The following is a 16,149-nucleotide window of genomic DNA, read 5'->3' as shown; positions in this document are numbered from 1 at the left end:
CGCCGTGTGACAGCCTCACCGCCGCGCCCGTCTGTGACATCCTCGCGCAGCCGCTTGCCCCTGCGCAAGCCCCGTTTCTGAGCCGCTGGTGTTTCGCAGACTGACGGCCCCCCGGCGACTCCTCCCCAGCCCCCCGCCAGGGTCGGCTCCTTCAAGACGGCTTTGCTTTCCTTGGCTCGGCGGGGCCGGTCACAGCAGTGTCCGAAACACGACTGGCGCCAGCCAAGTCTCGGTGTCCCTGCCTTGCTGACGGATCTCTAATTTTTTTGGTATACTGAGAATAGATTCCCCGCCCCCCCCCCATATCTTTTCCTATTGAGGAAATTTATCTTTTATTTTTTATTTTATGAGGAAACATTTTAAGTGTGGACTTGGTACATAATAGCGTAGCATCTAGAATTCCAGAAAGTTGGTTTGGCCGGTTGAGCGGTTCGTTATCACCTTTTAGTACAGAAAAATCGCCTGTCTAGTGTTCCATAGTGTTTTAAGATCATTAACCCTGCTGGCACACCTCCTGCTTAAGAGCCTGCATAGCCTTGGTATTTGCGAGTACATTAGTCAGTCATCACTTTGTAATAGGAACTACTTCCAGATACATATTACTCCGACTTTTTAATAAGGTTGCTCATTTGGTTGTTCCCTTGGTGGAATGCTCTATGAGCATTTGTCCCTTAATAAAATTGTGCATTTGAGTTTATCACAATTTCTCTGTAAAGAACAACCCAAATACAATTTTTCTACATCGAAGTTTTGACTGCAGTTCACATAGGCCAGCTTGCATACCTTTGTTGCCCGTCAGGCCCTTTCTGCTTTTGACCAAAACAGTTTTCTTTTTTTTTTTTCTTAAAAGATTTTATTTATTTATTCATGAGAGACAGAGAGAGGGGCAGAGACACAGGCAGAGGGACAAACAGGCTCCATGCAGGGAGCCCGACGTGGGAGTCAACCCCGGGTCTCCAGGATCACACCCTGGGCTGAAGGCAGGCGCCAAACCACTGAGCCACCCAGGGATCCCCCAAAACAGTTTTCAAGACCTGGTTTGAATCCCTGTTCCTCTTACAGCTGCCCTAGAACAGCATAGAGATTGTCTAAATGGGAGGTTCCTAAACCTTCCATTTAGTTTTCATCTAAAGCCTCCTTAGGCTGATGTATTTTTAAGAATAAGAACAATAAGAGGTAAAATGAATAGTTTGGGAATGAACGATCGCTTTGGAGCCTTCCTATGCATTTGTTTAGTAGACATTGATTAGGTTTCCTTTCCCTGAGGTGAATTTCCATGTCTGTTCTTAGTTTTTTCTGTTGTTATGTATTCCATTTATCTCTTGCTTTCACGTGTTAAATAACAAAAATTCAAATGAGTAAGTTTTAAAGATACAGTTGGCTTTATTCAATTCATGAATCCGGCAGCATTCCATCTAGCAAGTAGAGGGGAGCTCCTAGGGCTACAGGAAAGGAAAGGTTTTTAAAAGTAGAGAGGGTCTCCATCGCTATCTCTGTCTCTCTCAAATAAAGAATACAATCTTTAAAAGGTTGGTGGGGGGCGTTTGGGTGGCTCAGTTAGTTAAGTGTCTGCCTTGAGCTACGGTTATTATCCTGGGGTCCTGGGGTTGAGCCTCCTGTCAGGGTAGCCTGCTTCTCCCTCTCCCCCCTATTCTTGCTATCTCTCTTTCTCTGTCTTTCTCAAATAAATAAAATCTTAAAAAAAAAAAAAAAGTGGAGGGGTGCCTGAGTACCTCAATTGGTTAAGCATCCAACTCTTGATTCCAGCTTAGATCATGATCTTGGTTGTGAGATGGAGCCCTAGTTGGGGGGGTGGGGGGTGGGAGGTGCTCAGTTGAGATTCTCCCTTTGCCCCTCCCCTCATTCACTCTCTCTCTCTAAAAACAAATAAAATCTTAAAAAAAAATAAGAGTGTAGAATAAAGACCCCCCTTTTTTTTTTAAGATTTATTTTTATTTATTTATGATAGAGAGAGAGAGAGAGAGAAGCAGGCTCCATGCAGGGAGCCCAACATGGGACTCGATCCCAGGACTCCAGGATCAGGCCCTGGGCTGAAGGCAGGTGCGAAACCGCTGAGCCACCCAGGGATCCCCAAGACCCTTTTTTTTTTAAAAGGCAAAGTCACTCTGAATGGGAGGAGTTCTATCAGTAAATTCTCTAGAGCTGACCAGAAATTCCATGTTGATTGGTTAAAGTTTTAGGGGATTTTGAAAGTGCAGTTAGGTTAGGTAAGTCTTGGTTAACTGACTGAAGCTAAGGGACACCATTTTGGGCCTTTGATTTTCTTTTTAACACAAGAAACAATTTAGTGTGAGGAGACATGGAAATAGGTATAATACCGAATGATAAGGGTTGTGTTTAAGGTTCCAAGGACAAACATCGCGGCTGAAATAAGGAGTTCATTCATTGGAAAAGCACGGGAGCTAGACTTTTTAGGCAGAGGAAATTATTTGTGCAAAAGCAAAAAGATGTGTAATGATATGGCAGTGAAATGTGTGTGGAAGGAATGGGAAATGAGACTGAACAGGTAATCAGTGACCAGGTTGGAAAGGGCCATGCTAAGTAATCTGGACTTCATCTTATATTATTAAATATTAAATTTGGGTATCGGGACAAATGCTTTACATTTATCATCTTGTAATCCATTAATGACAGTGTTGGAAACAGAGTTATCCTCGTTTCATAAAATAATGAAAACTCTGAGGTTAGATTAAGTTGTGTCTCATGGCTACAGAGGAGATGGAAGATCAAGGAATTATCCAGCTTTTCCCAACTCCATTGCTTGCTTAACCCATGGTGCTAAATTGTTCTGCAGCAGGGCATGGGGATTCAAGGAAGTTGCTTTATTTATTTTTTAGAGAGGAAGAGAGAGGATTTTTTTTTTAAAGATTTCATTAATTTATTCATGAGAGACACAGAGACAATAGAGGGAGAAGCAGGCCCCTTGCAGGGAGTCAGATGGGGACTTGATTCCTGGGACCTGGGATTCCCCCCCCCCCCCCCCCCCCCCCCCCCGTGCTGCAGACAGAGGCTCAACCCCTGAGCTACTCAGGCTCAGGCGTCCCTGGAGAGAATTTTAAACAGACTCTATGCTGGGTCTTGATCTGGATCTTGATCTCACAAACCTGAGGTCTTGACCTAAGCCAAAATCAAAAGTCAGATGCTTAACCAGCTGTGCCACCCAGGCGCCCTCAGGGAAGTTGCTTTAAACAGACAAGTAACATGAACCAGTTTGTGTTTCAGAAAAGCAATTTGTGGAGAGTAGAGGATGGATTGGAGAGGAGGATAGTATAGAGATTAAGTATATCTTTGTGATGGTCCATGGAGAGAATGTTGAGGGCCTTCACTGCCATTAATGTACGACTAAAGAGGAGATGATGAATGTGGGAACCATAAAGGAGGTGGAATTGAGGATTTAGTGATCAGTTCATTGGTGGTGAGGAAGAAGGAAGAGGGTTTTAAATTTGGAGAACTAGTATTTCTGTTCCAAAACAGATATAAATTCCAAAACAATATAGTAGGAGAAATGAGTTACAGGGGGACAATAAGAAGTCAGTTATGGACACATTACATAGAGGGGTACAGCAGGAAATTTCGGCCATTGTGTCTGGTAGATAGATGGATGGGTCTGGAGTTCTGGAGAGTTTAAGACTGGAGAAGAGATTTGGGAATCAGTAATAGGTGGTGGTTAAAGCCATGGAGGGAATGATGGGAAACCTGGGTGTCTCAGTATTTGAGCATCTCCCTTTGGCTCAGGTCATGATCCCAGGGTCCTGGGATTGAGTCCTGTGTTGGGCTCTTTGTGGAGAGCCCGTCTCTCCCTCTGCCTATGGCTCTGCCTCTTTCTGTGTCTCTCATGAATAAATAAATAAAATCTTTTTTTTTTTTCAAATTTTTATTTATTTATGATAGTCACAGAGAGAGAGAGGCGCAGAGACACAGGCAGAGGGAGAAGCAGGCTCCATGCACCGGGAGCCCGACGTGGGATTCGATCTCGGGTCTCCAGGATCGCGCCCTGGGCCAAAGGCAGGCGCCAAACCGCTGCACCACCCAGGGATCCCAAATAAATAAAATCTTAAAAAAAAAAGTTATGGAGGAAGTGAGAGGATCAAGGACAACTGTGATGAATACCAGCATTCAGGGGTATAGTCTTTCAGAAAAGAGAAAGAATTATGCCAGAGTTTGAGAGCACTTGAGGGAGAGCATAGATAGCAATAGCAGCTTCTGCAGAGAGGTCAGGTAAGGTGATAGTTGAGAAAACATCCTTTGGACTTGGCATGTAGAGAACCACTGGTGACCTGAGTGAGAGTAGTATCAGTGGTGTGAGGGGGGCAAAAATATGATTTCAAGAGGTTAATAAACAAATGGAGACCCGAGAAAGAAGAAGGTGAAGTTATGTCTTTTTAAATTTTTTTGTAAAGGAGGTTGGCTCTGAAGGAAGGGGTTGTCGTCGTCGTTGTTGTTTTAATGGTAGAAACTGGAAAAGGTGTGGATAGGACCAGGTAGAAATAAGTTTTAAAATGTGGGGGTTACTACTTCAAATATGTTCATATCATAAAGGGCAAAACAACAAACAAACCCAGGATCTGTTTTAGATTTAAATAGACCATAGAGACATGATAGCTAGTTGTGATTGGATGACAATTGATTGGATCCTGGGTTTCTAAAAAACTATATGGCTTTTTTTTTTTTTTTTAACAGAAATTTGACTGTGGAGTGGATATTAGGTAATGTTAGAGAGTTGTCTTAATAGGTATGATAATTATGCTTATGATTAAGTACAACAGTGTCCTTACTCTGAGGAGATGCATGCTGAAATATTTAGAAGTGATTCCATGAAGTGTTGCAACTAACTTTTAAGTGGTTTTGGCAAAAGCAGAAAGAGAAGTGACAGATAAAACAAATGTGGTCATATGTTAACAATCGACAAATCTAATAAGTAAAGGATATACAAGTGTTTATTGTACCATTTCAGCTTTTCTGGAGTCTTGAAATTTTTCAAAATAAGCAATTGGAAAAAGTGGAAGAGGCATATTTTCAGCGAGTGAAGAAAGTATGACTCACTAAGTTTCACTGGACAGAGATGTCCAGAAAGAGTCAAGTGATGATAAAACTACAAAAAAGATTTCCCTCAGTTGTACATTTTAAGCACTTTCTACATTTTTAAATCCCTACTCTTTTAAGTCCTGTTGTTTTAATATTCATCAGCTATTTTTCCTTTTAATATGATGTTTCTTTTTTCTTTCTTTTTTAATTTTTATTTATTATTTATGATAGTCACACAGAGAGAGAGAGAGGCAGAGACACAGGCAGAGGGAGAAGCAGGCTCCATGCACCGGGAGCCCGACGTGGGACTCGATCCCGGGTCTCCAGGATCGCGCCCTGGGCCAAAGGCAGGCGCTAAACCGCTGCGCCACCCAGGGATCCCGATGTTTATTTTTTCTTAGTGATTTTTATCACAATCCAAAGGCCTCATGTTTTTCCTTTTAGTAGAACATCTTCAATTGATGGGAATCAATGGATAAAATAGAATGGAATTTGTTCCTAAAACTGAGGAATGGATTATCAAACTGCATAGCTAGCATAGTACTAAAGAACCTAGTACTAGAAAAGAAAATTTAATATTACTCTGGATATTGCCCCTACTATTGAAGATTAGGACATATTTATATTTTTTAAAGATTTTATTTATTTGAGAGAGAGAAAGCAAGCAGAGGGGAGTGGAAGGGTAGGGCAGAGGGAGCAGGGAACCTGATGCAGGGCTCAATCCCAGGACCCCAGGATCATGACCTGAGCTGAAGGTAGATGCTTAACCAACTGAGCCACCCAGGCGCCCCTAATTAGGACTTATTTAGATGGACTTTTGAAACTTTCTTTTTGAATTATAGCATTTCTCCTCTCATGTTTTAGCTAGATACATCAATATTGCGTCTCAGAGTTGCGTAGTTGGCACAGCTGTTTAGTTTGGAAAACTAAGAACCTCCTGGGTGATGTCAAATCAGTGTTTAGGATGTATTTATAACTATAAAGGAATTCTGTATTAAACAGGACAAAGCAGTCTGACCTCTTAATCTATTTTCTGCTTTAAATCATTTTTATTGGTAAGTTCTGTCAGAGTCATTCTATCAGCTGTGCCTCTGTCCTGTTTTTTTCTAGACTGAGACCCAGAAGGAATTGTGGAGAACATCTCATCAGAGCTGTCAGTGGCTTCCTTCTATTCCTTAGATGCTCCTTCTGAAGTGAACAGCCTCCTAGTTTACCTCCCCCCTCATCTCCACCCTGGCCTCCCTTGAAAGCAATATTTCTTTTTTTTTTTTTTTTTTTAAATTTTTATTTATTTATGATAGTCACACAGAGAGAGAGAGAGAGAGGCAGAGACACAGGCAGAGGGAGAAGCAGGCTCCATGCACCGGGAGCCCGACGTGGGATTCGATCCCGGGTCTCCAGGATCGCGCCCTGGGCCAAAGGCAGGCGCTAAACCGCAGCGCCACCCAGGGATCCCGAAAGCAATATTTCTTAACCTTAGCACTCTTAACCAGTTTGAGTGGGACAGTTCTTTGTTATGGGGGCCTGTCCCTGTAGGACGTTTAGTCTTTACCGCCTAGATGCCAGGGGTGCCCCTCCAGTTTTGACAATCTAAAATATCTTCAGACTTTGCCAGATGTCCCCCAGAGAATAAAATCACCCCTAGTTGAGACCTGCTGTTCTAAAGCAGTGTCTCCTAATTGAGGGTGTGCCTTTAATCAACAGGGAAGAGCTTGAATACTTCTGCACCTGGGTCCCACTCTCAGAGGTTCTGGCAATTCATTATGTCTAGGGTAGTGCATGATACCTTGATTGTCATAATTCTGCTAGTGACCCTGCCTGTGCCCTTGCAGGTGTAAGCCACTGTTGGGAGTCAAGCTCACTCTTTGGAACTTCCCTCTGTGGCAAAGTTCATTCCTGCCAGAGTTGGATCTTCTTTCTTTCTGGAGGTAAAGGGATTGCCGTCAAGGCTCAACTGATTACAGTCAGTCCCCTGATACTTGTTTCTTAGTCATGACTTGGTGTTTGACTTTTTTTTTTTTTTTGTAATATAAATCATTGTGTTGAGGGCCAACTTTCAGATTACAGCAAGGGTGCTGCTTTGCTAGTATGAAATCCCAACCCAAAGAAACATTATTTGTGTGTATTTAATTAACATCATATCTACTAGATGCCAGTACCCCTCAAATGTGAACATCAAAAATGTCTCCAGACTTTCCAAATGTCGTCTGTCCAGAATCACCCCCGTTGAGGACCACTGGTCTAACCAAAGCCGAAAGAAGGGCTTCTTATGAAGATCCCCATGTGCTCTTAAAAACTTTATGAAATTATTAGTAATGCCCCTTCCAGTAACTTGGGAAATATGTCAGAATGTCAAGGAAGAAGGATGTACAGCTTGCAAAAATATATTCAGTATCGTAATGCCATTGTATACTTGAATTACAAAAAAAAAAAAAATCCCATTGTTTTTGCAATACAGACTGGGAGTCTAGTGAGATGTTTATGTATATTAAAATTAGGCGGAGATTTATGAAAGTTGTGAAATAGTCATCAGAAAAGATGGTAGTTGGCTCTCCTCGCTTACACTTTTGTTCCCTTCACGGTTCTCCTAAAGGCACACTAATATGATATTTTTTTCTGCCTGAGGGATACCTACATTTGCTCCACCTTCCAACATTTTAAAATTTTTTACTGAAATTTTTTCTAGAATTCTCACTGCTCTCTTTTCTGTTTTTTTTTTTTCTTTTTTTACTGAATTTTAATGGATTTTGACTGGATATTGTTGGGTAATTAATTGTAGTTTGTTTGAATGAACATTATCTTTGCTTGCTTGCCTAGAATGTCCTTGTTAATTTCAACAGAAAAATGCTGTCTCTAGAATCACTAGTCACAAAATCATGATATGGAAAATATTGTAATAAGTTGCTGCTTTAATCTTTTTCCAGGAATCATTGTAGTTGTCACTTTTCCAGTTCTCAACCACTCAGTTTTGATAATCGAGCGACACGGTGTGGTTTCTGCACCAGCTCAGAATAGGAAAATACTTGGTAAGGGAGGCAGCATACATAAAGATTAAAAGCATCAGCCCTGAAGTCAGGCACACCTGACTTCACATCCCAGCAAGTTATGGAACCTTTCTGAGTCTTAGTTTCAATATCTGTGAAATGGGATTAATCACACCTACCTTTTGGCAAAACAAAGAAAGCAAAGAAAGAGACAAAACAAAAATCAGACTCTTAACTATAGAGAACAAACTGAGGCATGCCAGAGGGGAGGTTGGTGGGGTGGGTGGGGTAAAAAGATGAAGGAGATTAAAAGTACACTTAACTATGATGAGCACTGGGTAATGTATACAATTCTTGAATCATATTGTACACCTGAAACTGATAGAACACTGTATGTTAACTATACTGGAATTAAAATTAAAAACTTAAAAAAAATCACACCTACCTTCTGGGATTGATGTGATAATTTATTAAGATAATTTTTCACTGTGCCTGGTATATAGGATGGCATAACAGGAAGTGGTAACATAGGAATGCAGTTCAGCACTAGTCTTTAGTTTCTAATGAATTGAATTTTTTCTACTTCCTGAAGTCTTCATTTACTCTTAAAATTTTAGAGCCAGAGGAGACTTTGAAAACCTTAGTTTAGTCCTTTTATTTTTTAGATGAGGATATAGACCAAGTGACTTAGATCATAGCAGTGTAGTGTAATAAATACCACAACAAGCTTAGGTTCAAATTCTAGAAATACACATTTTTTAAATGTTTTTATGGAGCTTTATATGCCATAAAATTCACCCATTTGAAATGTATAATTCAGTGTACATTTTTAGCATATTTTTAGTATACTCACAGTTGTGCAACTACCACCACAATTTATTTATTTATTTATTTATTTATTTATTTATTTATTTATTTAAAGATTTTATTTATTCATTCATGAGAGACACAGAGAGACAGGCAGAGGGAGAAGCAGGCTCCATGCAGGGAGCCCGACGTGGGACTCGATCCCGGGTCTCCAGGATCACACCCTGGGCTAAAGGCAGCGCTAAACCGCTGAGCCACCTGGGATGCCCCTATCACCACAATTTCAGTTTAGAACATTTTTCTCACTCTAGAAAGAGACCCTGTATTTACTAACACTCCCCATTCTTCTCCTGTCTCTCCCCTGGATAACCACTTATTACTTCCTGTCTCTATAGATCGCCTCTGTTCTTGACTTTTTTGCATTTTATTGATGTAGCATTATGTGATCTTTTGTGACTGTCTTCCACTTAGCGTAGTATTTTCAAGGTTCACCTATGTTGTAGCATATATCAATACTTTATTCATTTTTTTAAAAAGATTTTATTTATTCATTCATGTGAGAGAGAGAGAGAGGCAGAGACACAGCCAGAGGGAGAAGCAGGCTCCACGCAGGGAGCCCGACTCGTGACTCTATCCCAGGACCCCAGGAACACGCCCCGGGCCGAAAGCAGGTGCTAAACCACTGAGCCACCCAGGGATCCCATACTTTATTCATTTTTATTGTCCAATAGTATTTCATTGTATGGATATACCACATTTTATCCATCCATTTAGTAGTTCATGGATATTTAGATTGCTTTTATTTTTGAGCTATTATGAATAATGCTGCTTGGATATGATATTCTTGTACAAGTTTTTATGTGGAAATATGTTTTAAGTTCTCTTGGGTTCATACAAGTGGAATTACTGGATCATATGATAACTTTGTGTTTAAATTTTTGAGAAACTGTCAAACTGTTTTCCAAAGTAGCTGTACCATATCATATTCCCATCAGCAGCGTACAAGGGTTCCGGGTGCTCAACATCTTTGCCAACTTATTATCTGACTTTTTGATTATAGCCATCCCAGTGGTTGTGAAGTGGTGTCTTTGTGGTTTTGATTTGTATTTCCTTGATGGCTAATGATGTTGAACATCATTTCATGAATTTATTGGCCATTTGTGTATCTTCTTTCGAGAAATGTCTATTCACATTCCTTTGCCCATTTTAAAATTGGGTCATCTATTATTGAGTTGTAATAATTCTTTTTGTACTTTGAATACCAGTCTCTTATCAGATATATGGTTTGCAAATATGTTCTCCCATTCTTTGGGTTGTCATTTCACTTTCCTAAATGGTATCATTTGCAGTACAAAAATTGTTAAATTTTAATTTAATTTAATGTAATGTAATTTTTTTCTTTTGCTGCTTATGCTTTTGGTGCCCTAAGAAACCATTGCCTAATCCAATGTCATGAAGATTTTCCCCTATGTTTTCTTCTAAGAGTTTATAGTTTCAGTTAAGTTTATGTCTTTGATCCATTTTGAGTTACTTTTTGTGTATGGTAGAAGAAAGGGTCCTACTTCACATTCTTTTGCATGTAGATAACTAGTTGTCTCAGCACCATTTGTTGAAAATACACATTTTTAAAAAGAGTTTATACCATCCTTTTATCCGAACCTTGAAATGAAAGCCTATAAAAAACACACCAGGGCAGCCCAGGTGGCTTGGCGGTTAGGCGCTCAGGGCGTGATCCTGGAGACCCGGGATCAAGTCCCACGTCGTCAGGCTCCTTGCATGGAGCCTGCTTCTCCCTCTGCCTGTGTCTCTGCCTCTCTGTGTGTGTGTCTCATGAATCAATGAATGAAATCTTAAAAAACAAACAAACAAAAACCATACACTGAGCAAGAGCAAAGACTTTGGAGAAGGGATTTAGCCTCTTTGGGTGTGGGGTGTTCTCCCCTCCCAAACCAATTCCCCAAAGTTGATATTCCCTGCCTGTTAATTCACCATTAGAAGTCTGATTCTGATTTAATTGGTTTGGGTTGAGGCCCTGGTATGAGCGTTCATTAAAAACTCTCCAGGTAAAAAAAAAAAAAAAAAAAAAAAAAAAACTCTCCAGGTGATTCTAATGAAAACTAGTGAACTAAAGAGTTAATAGTCCTAAAGAGAACCAAACAGTCCAGGAGGCGCTGCCAGAGGGGGAGATAGGCTGAGGGCTTGCTGGTTGGTGGCACTGCGGGCCTGCTTTTCTCCACTGAGCTCCAAAGACTGTTGTCCTCTGCTCTACAGGGGGCAGCATCTCCTTACTAAAAAAAAAATAGAATTGTACCATGTCAGTGCTGTTTGGGGTTAGAAGTACTTTGGGATTGAAGTATGTGAGATAAAAGGACCTTTACATTTAAGAGAGAAAAAGACCAATAGAAGAGAGCATAAACCCCAAGTACTATTTTTCCTTCTGTAAATGAAGGAAAATACTGTTTTGTAAGAAACACTTTTTTTAAAAGAACTATTTAATTGCATTTTACAGATGTTACAAGTGAGTATTCTACTTTACCACTTTGATTTTTACCTTTTATTCTCAATGGCCACTGTGAAACAATTTTGCTCTGAAGTAACTATGAGAACAAGTTGAATTTTGAAATGAAAGATCTTAGGTCTTTTAAGTATATAGAAATACAAATAAAAGGCTCTTTATTGTCTAAAACCCTATTTGCAGAAAAGCATGAGGACTGCAACCTGCAAGGTCTGAAGAGTCCCAGAGCCATGGTTTTTGTGTTGCCTGGAATTCTTGCTCTGCCAGTAACAAAGCATATCAGCATGTTCCCCACAGTAAATCTGGCTTTCAGTGATTAGTTCCTCCCTCTATGTTGCTAAAAGGCATATCTTATGTAAATGCCCAAGAAATAAAATCAACAACACTCCATATTGCATTTCTTTTTATTCAAGTAAATTACCAGTAGCGGACCTCTTGTGATTGGTTTCAGCAGTCATTTTGGACGGCACTAATGTTTCAGAATGCTATTAGGGATTTATTGTGCTCTAGACTAGTACTGCTCAAAGTGTGTGGCAACTGGTGCTGGTCCTTAAAACTGTTACTAGCTCACAATTAAGGAATGCTTAAAAAGCATTGGCCTGGGGCAGCCCGGGTGGCTCAAAGGTTTAGCGCCGCCTTCACCCTGGGGCGTGATCCTGGGGACCAGGCATCTAGTCCCACGTTGGGCTCCCTGCATAGAGCCTGCTTCTCCCTCTGCCTGTGTCTCTGCCTCTCTTTCTCTCTGTCTCTCATGAATAAATAAAATATTAAAAAAAAAAAAAAAAAAGCAAAACATCATTGGCCTGCAGTGGGTTGGGAAAAACAAAGTTGGTCCTGCTCCGTAGGTAGTCAGGAAGCACCTTTCTAAAGGAAGGAGCTTTGAGGAGGAAGTACTTGAAATAAACCATCCTCCTTTTTACATTTTATTTTCTTTCTCTCAGGGATTTTGTATTGGAAGACATGGATCTTGCTGCCAATGAGCTCAGCATTTATGACAAACTTTCAGAGACTGTTGATCTGGTGAGACAAACAGGCCATCAGTGTGGCATGTCAGAGAAGGCAATTGAAAAATTTATCCGACAGCTGCTGGAAAAGAATGAACCTCAGAGGGGGCCGCCCCAGTATCCTCTTCTGATAGCGATTTATAAGGTAAAAATGTGTTCCGATGTGGAGATACCTTACAGAGCACAAACTCTTCAACTTTCTCTCCCAAAACTGCTGTTGGCTATTCCACCACTGAACCTTCATTGTTCTGGGAATAAATAAATAAACAAATGCCTTTGTTACCATGTGTTTCTAGGAAACTTGACTATTTTGTTAAATATCCTAGATGAAAGCTATGTATAGTTAGACTGTATTTGTGTGTAGTTTTTTTTTTTTTTTTTTTTTTTTTTTTTTTTAATTTTATTTATTTATGATAGTCACAGAGAGAGAGAGAGAGAGAGGCAGAGACACAGGCAGAGGGAGAAGCAGGCTCCATGCACCGGGAGCCTGACGTGGGATTCGATCCCGGGTCTCCAGGATCGCGCCCTGGGCCAAAGGCAGGCGCCAAACCGCTGCGCCACCCAGGGATCCCTTGTGTGTAGTTTTTAATGGTGGACATAGCCCCAGGTCATATGATAGAAGCTTGGGGAGCCTTGCAATCCTCATAGTTCTCAAACTTTAAATGTTTTCAGAAGTGAATGTAAATAGCTTGTTTATGAAAATGGATTAGTTCCTAAGGCACATTGGAAATAATAGAAGAGGTCGGTTTTTTCCTTGGCATTAAAGTATTTTGTTTCTGGAGACAATCATTAATCCTTTCCCTGTCTTTCCTTATAGGTCCTTGTAACCCTGGGATTAATCTTGCTCACTGCCTACTTTGTGATTCAACCTTTCAGCCCATTACCACCTGAACCGGTGCTTGCTGGAGCTCACACCTGGCGCTCACTCATCCATCACATCCGGCTGATGTCCTTGCCCATTACCAAGAAGTATATGCCAGAAAATAAGGGAGTTCCTCTGCATGGGGGTGATGAAGACAGACTCTTTCCAGGTAGAATGCTGCATTTTACTACTTATCAGCTTTCTTGACAGTATACAATGGGAAAGGAGTATCATGTATTGACATCTAATGAAAGACACTTTCCCTATCTTGTCTCATTTAATTCAGTCCCCACCAAAACTCTGTGGGATGGGTTTTATTATCCCTGTTTTGCAGACTGAGAAACTGAGGCTCAGAGAGATTAAGAAACTTGCCAGAAAAACACTTCTGGGGGAGCCATATTCAAACCCCCTGATTCCAAAGCACATGTGATAGAGAGGAGTGTTTTTGTTTATAGGAAGGATCTGAACCTGTCTTATTCATCCTTTTCTCCCCTGTGTACCCTCTCCGTAATAGATATATTTTTTTTAATTTTTATTTATTTATGATAGTCACACAGAGAGAGAGAGAGGCAGAGGGAGAAGCAGGCTCCATGCACCGGGAGCCCGAAGCAGGCTCCATGCACGGGGAGCCCGACGTGGGATTCGATCCCGGGTCTCCAGGATCGCGCCCTGGGCCAAAGGCAGGCAGCCAAACCACTGCGCCACCCAGGGATCCCCCGTAATAGACATTTTAATAAATAGCTCTTGATTTACTGAAAGCATCTGAGTCCAGTTTACTTTTAACCAGGTCCTCTAATAGTCCTTGCCTGTTGGACTAGGTTTTTGTCCCATTTTGTCATGGTCTTTTAGTTTAGTCTTTTCTCTGTTTCACAGTGTGCTTATTTAATACTCTGAAGTGTTCATTTTGGCCAATCAATTGGACTTAAGAGGCACTTAAACTTAGTAATGGTGCCATCAGTTGCAGCACAGGAATTTCTAGTCTGACACACCATTTGAGACTTTCCTTTTGAGAATAGCATAATATAAGACTTGAAATTTACTTTTTGAGAAAGAAGGGGGGATTTTATTATTTTGTTTGTGTTAATCTTATTGCCTATATGAAGGAATATGTAGATTAATTTCACAGATGGATTTCAGAACTTTTTGTGTAACTGTGTTCTGAAACCTTTAGGCTTAGGAAGTATGTTTCCTCTTCAGTGTTGTTTCCAGCAAAATTTCCTATTGGAAGTTACGCTTTATAATACCACTCTTTATTTTATTTATTTTTTTAAAGATTTTATTTATTTATTCATGAGAGACACAGAGAGAGAGAGAGAGAGAGAGAGGCAGAGACACAGGCAGAGGGAGAAGGAGGCTCCGCGCAGGGAGCCTGATGTGGGACTCGATCCCAGGACTCCAGGATCACACCCTGGGCTGAAGGCAGGCGCTAAACCGCTGAGCCACCCAGGGATCCCCCTATAATGCCACTCTTTAAGCCAAGATCTAGTCTGTCATAAAGATCACTTGGATTGAGTCTTCTTTGAAAGCTATTTTTGTATACTCGAGGGAGGAAATTATGGAAAGATATCCAAAATTATACTAAAATCAGAGGGAAGGAACATAAGACAAAAAGCCTCGTGAGGTTTTTTTTTTCCTTAATTAGCTCATATATAGAAAGTTTTTAATTCCAGGTATAAATTAGGGTTGTTTTTCAAATGTCATCCAAAAAAAAAAAAAAAAGGCATCAACAAAGCTTAAAAAAAAAAAGATGTTTCCAACACCCTTATCAGGAAGGTCCAGAGCACGTGAGGGAAAGATCCAGAGAAACTTGTCAGGCCAGTCTATGGTGCTTCCTCACATGCATCAGCCTCCTTTCTAGTCTTCCTCTCACTGCCTCCCTCAAGGTATCTTCTGCTCTTTGGCACACAGAGATGAAGTCAGCGGTGTTTAGCACCAAGCTGATGGTAGTTACTTTCTTTTCTCCCCATCCTATAAGGGAAATTTCCACAGGCTATTGAATTAAGAAGTGAGAGTTGTTGGACCATGATTCCTTATTCTCTAAATCAGAGTCTAATAATTCAAGAAACCTTAGCGTCTCATCAGCAAGCCTAACTGTTGGGTCTATTCCAAATGAATATTTTGCCTTGCAGATGGAAATAAAATGACTCCTTGAAGCTCAGTTGTAAAGAGAAAGCATTGGAAGGGTGTGGTTTTAGCTCTAATGTTGTTGACTCTATTAAAAGTGCTGCTTTTACTTGTAAATGTGGATATTGATGCACCATATTTTCCTGCATATAATCATTCTGGGAAGCTGTGGCCACGTAAAACTAATAGTATTTTGCATATAATTTGGGAGGAAACTAAAGAATGCATAATATTATAAGGAGTAAATAGAAACATATTGGGGAGAATTAGGTACAAGAAATAGGAACTGGGCCTGCAAGAGGGCTAGAAAAGGAAAAAAATAAAGTTATTATTCCTAATGTCTTGGTACCAAAAAACAACTGCCTTTTATTCAAGATTGCTTAGTGATAACTTTGAAATAAATGTAGAGAGAATGGCATGACAGATCCAGCACCCTGAAGGAAGGCCCCCAAGCATATTATTTCCTACAGGCTGGCTTGTCTGTGTAACCTGTCATCTGTCCGTCTGTCCATCCCCCCCACCCCCTGGTCATCTGACACTTTTTGCAGTGGCCTTTTGAGAATGATGGAGGGCAATGCAGTGCTGATGTACCCGAGGCACCCCCACCAATGGTACTAGCTTTCCTCCTGACCTCTGGTACTTTTTCCTCTTGACTCCACCTGGGGAACTAAAGGCAACAGAAGTAAGGTTCTTTTTCTCGGTTCCAGCCTTGGATAGGAAACCCTGCTTCTGAATCCTCTTGATGCGAAAAATGAAGTGACTCTGTAGTGACTCATGTCATCCTCCCACTCTGTAGCAGAAAATAAA

The 16,149-nt window shown here is 40.8% G+C and overlaps 1 protein-coding gene across 9 annotated transcripts in view; it reads left to right on the top strand.

The window, feature by feature from the left end:
* The window catches only part of C7H6orf89 (chromosome 7 C6orf89 homolog), a 42,385-nt gene that overhangs the window by 197 nt on the left and 26,039 nt on the right, over positions 1-16,149 (top strand). For 2 of the 9 annotated variants that reach the window (XM_077904205.1, XM_077904213.1), the window contains exons 2-4: positions 6,879-6,974; positions 12,294-12,501; positions 13,174-13,387. In XM_077904205.1, coding sequence (XP_077760331.1) covers positions 6,879-6,974; positions 12,294-12,501; positions 13,174-13,387 — 518 coding nt within the window. Of the gene's footprint in view, positions 1-38; positions 270-6,878; positions 6,975-7,970; positions 8,073-12,293; positions 12,502-13,173; positions 13,388-16,149 lie in introns of those variants that run through there. The other 7 variants (XM_077904209.1, XM_077904207.1, XM_077904212.1 and 4 more) reach the window with 7 other exon arrangements.

Source organism: Canis aureus, chromosome 7, assembly GCF_053574225.1.
Source record: "Canis aureus isolate CA01 chromosome 7, VMU_Caureus_v.1.0, whole genome shotgun sequence".
Lineage (NCBI taxonomy): Eukaryota > Metazoa > Chordata > Mammalia > Carnivora > Canidae > Canis > Canis aureus.
Note: the sequence above shows the minus strand (reverse complement) of the source record. Positions and strands in the feature narration are given on the sequence as shown.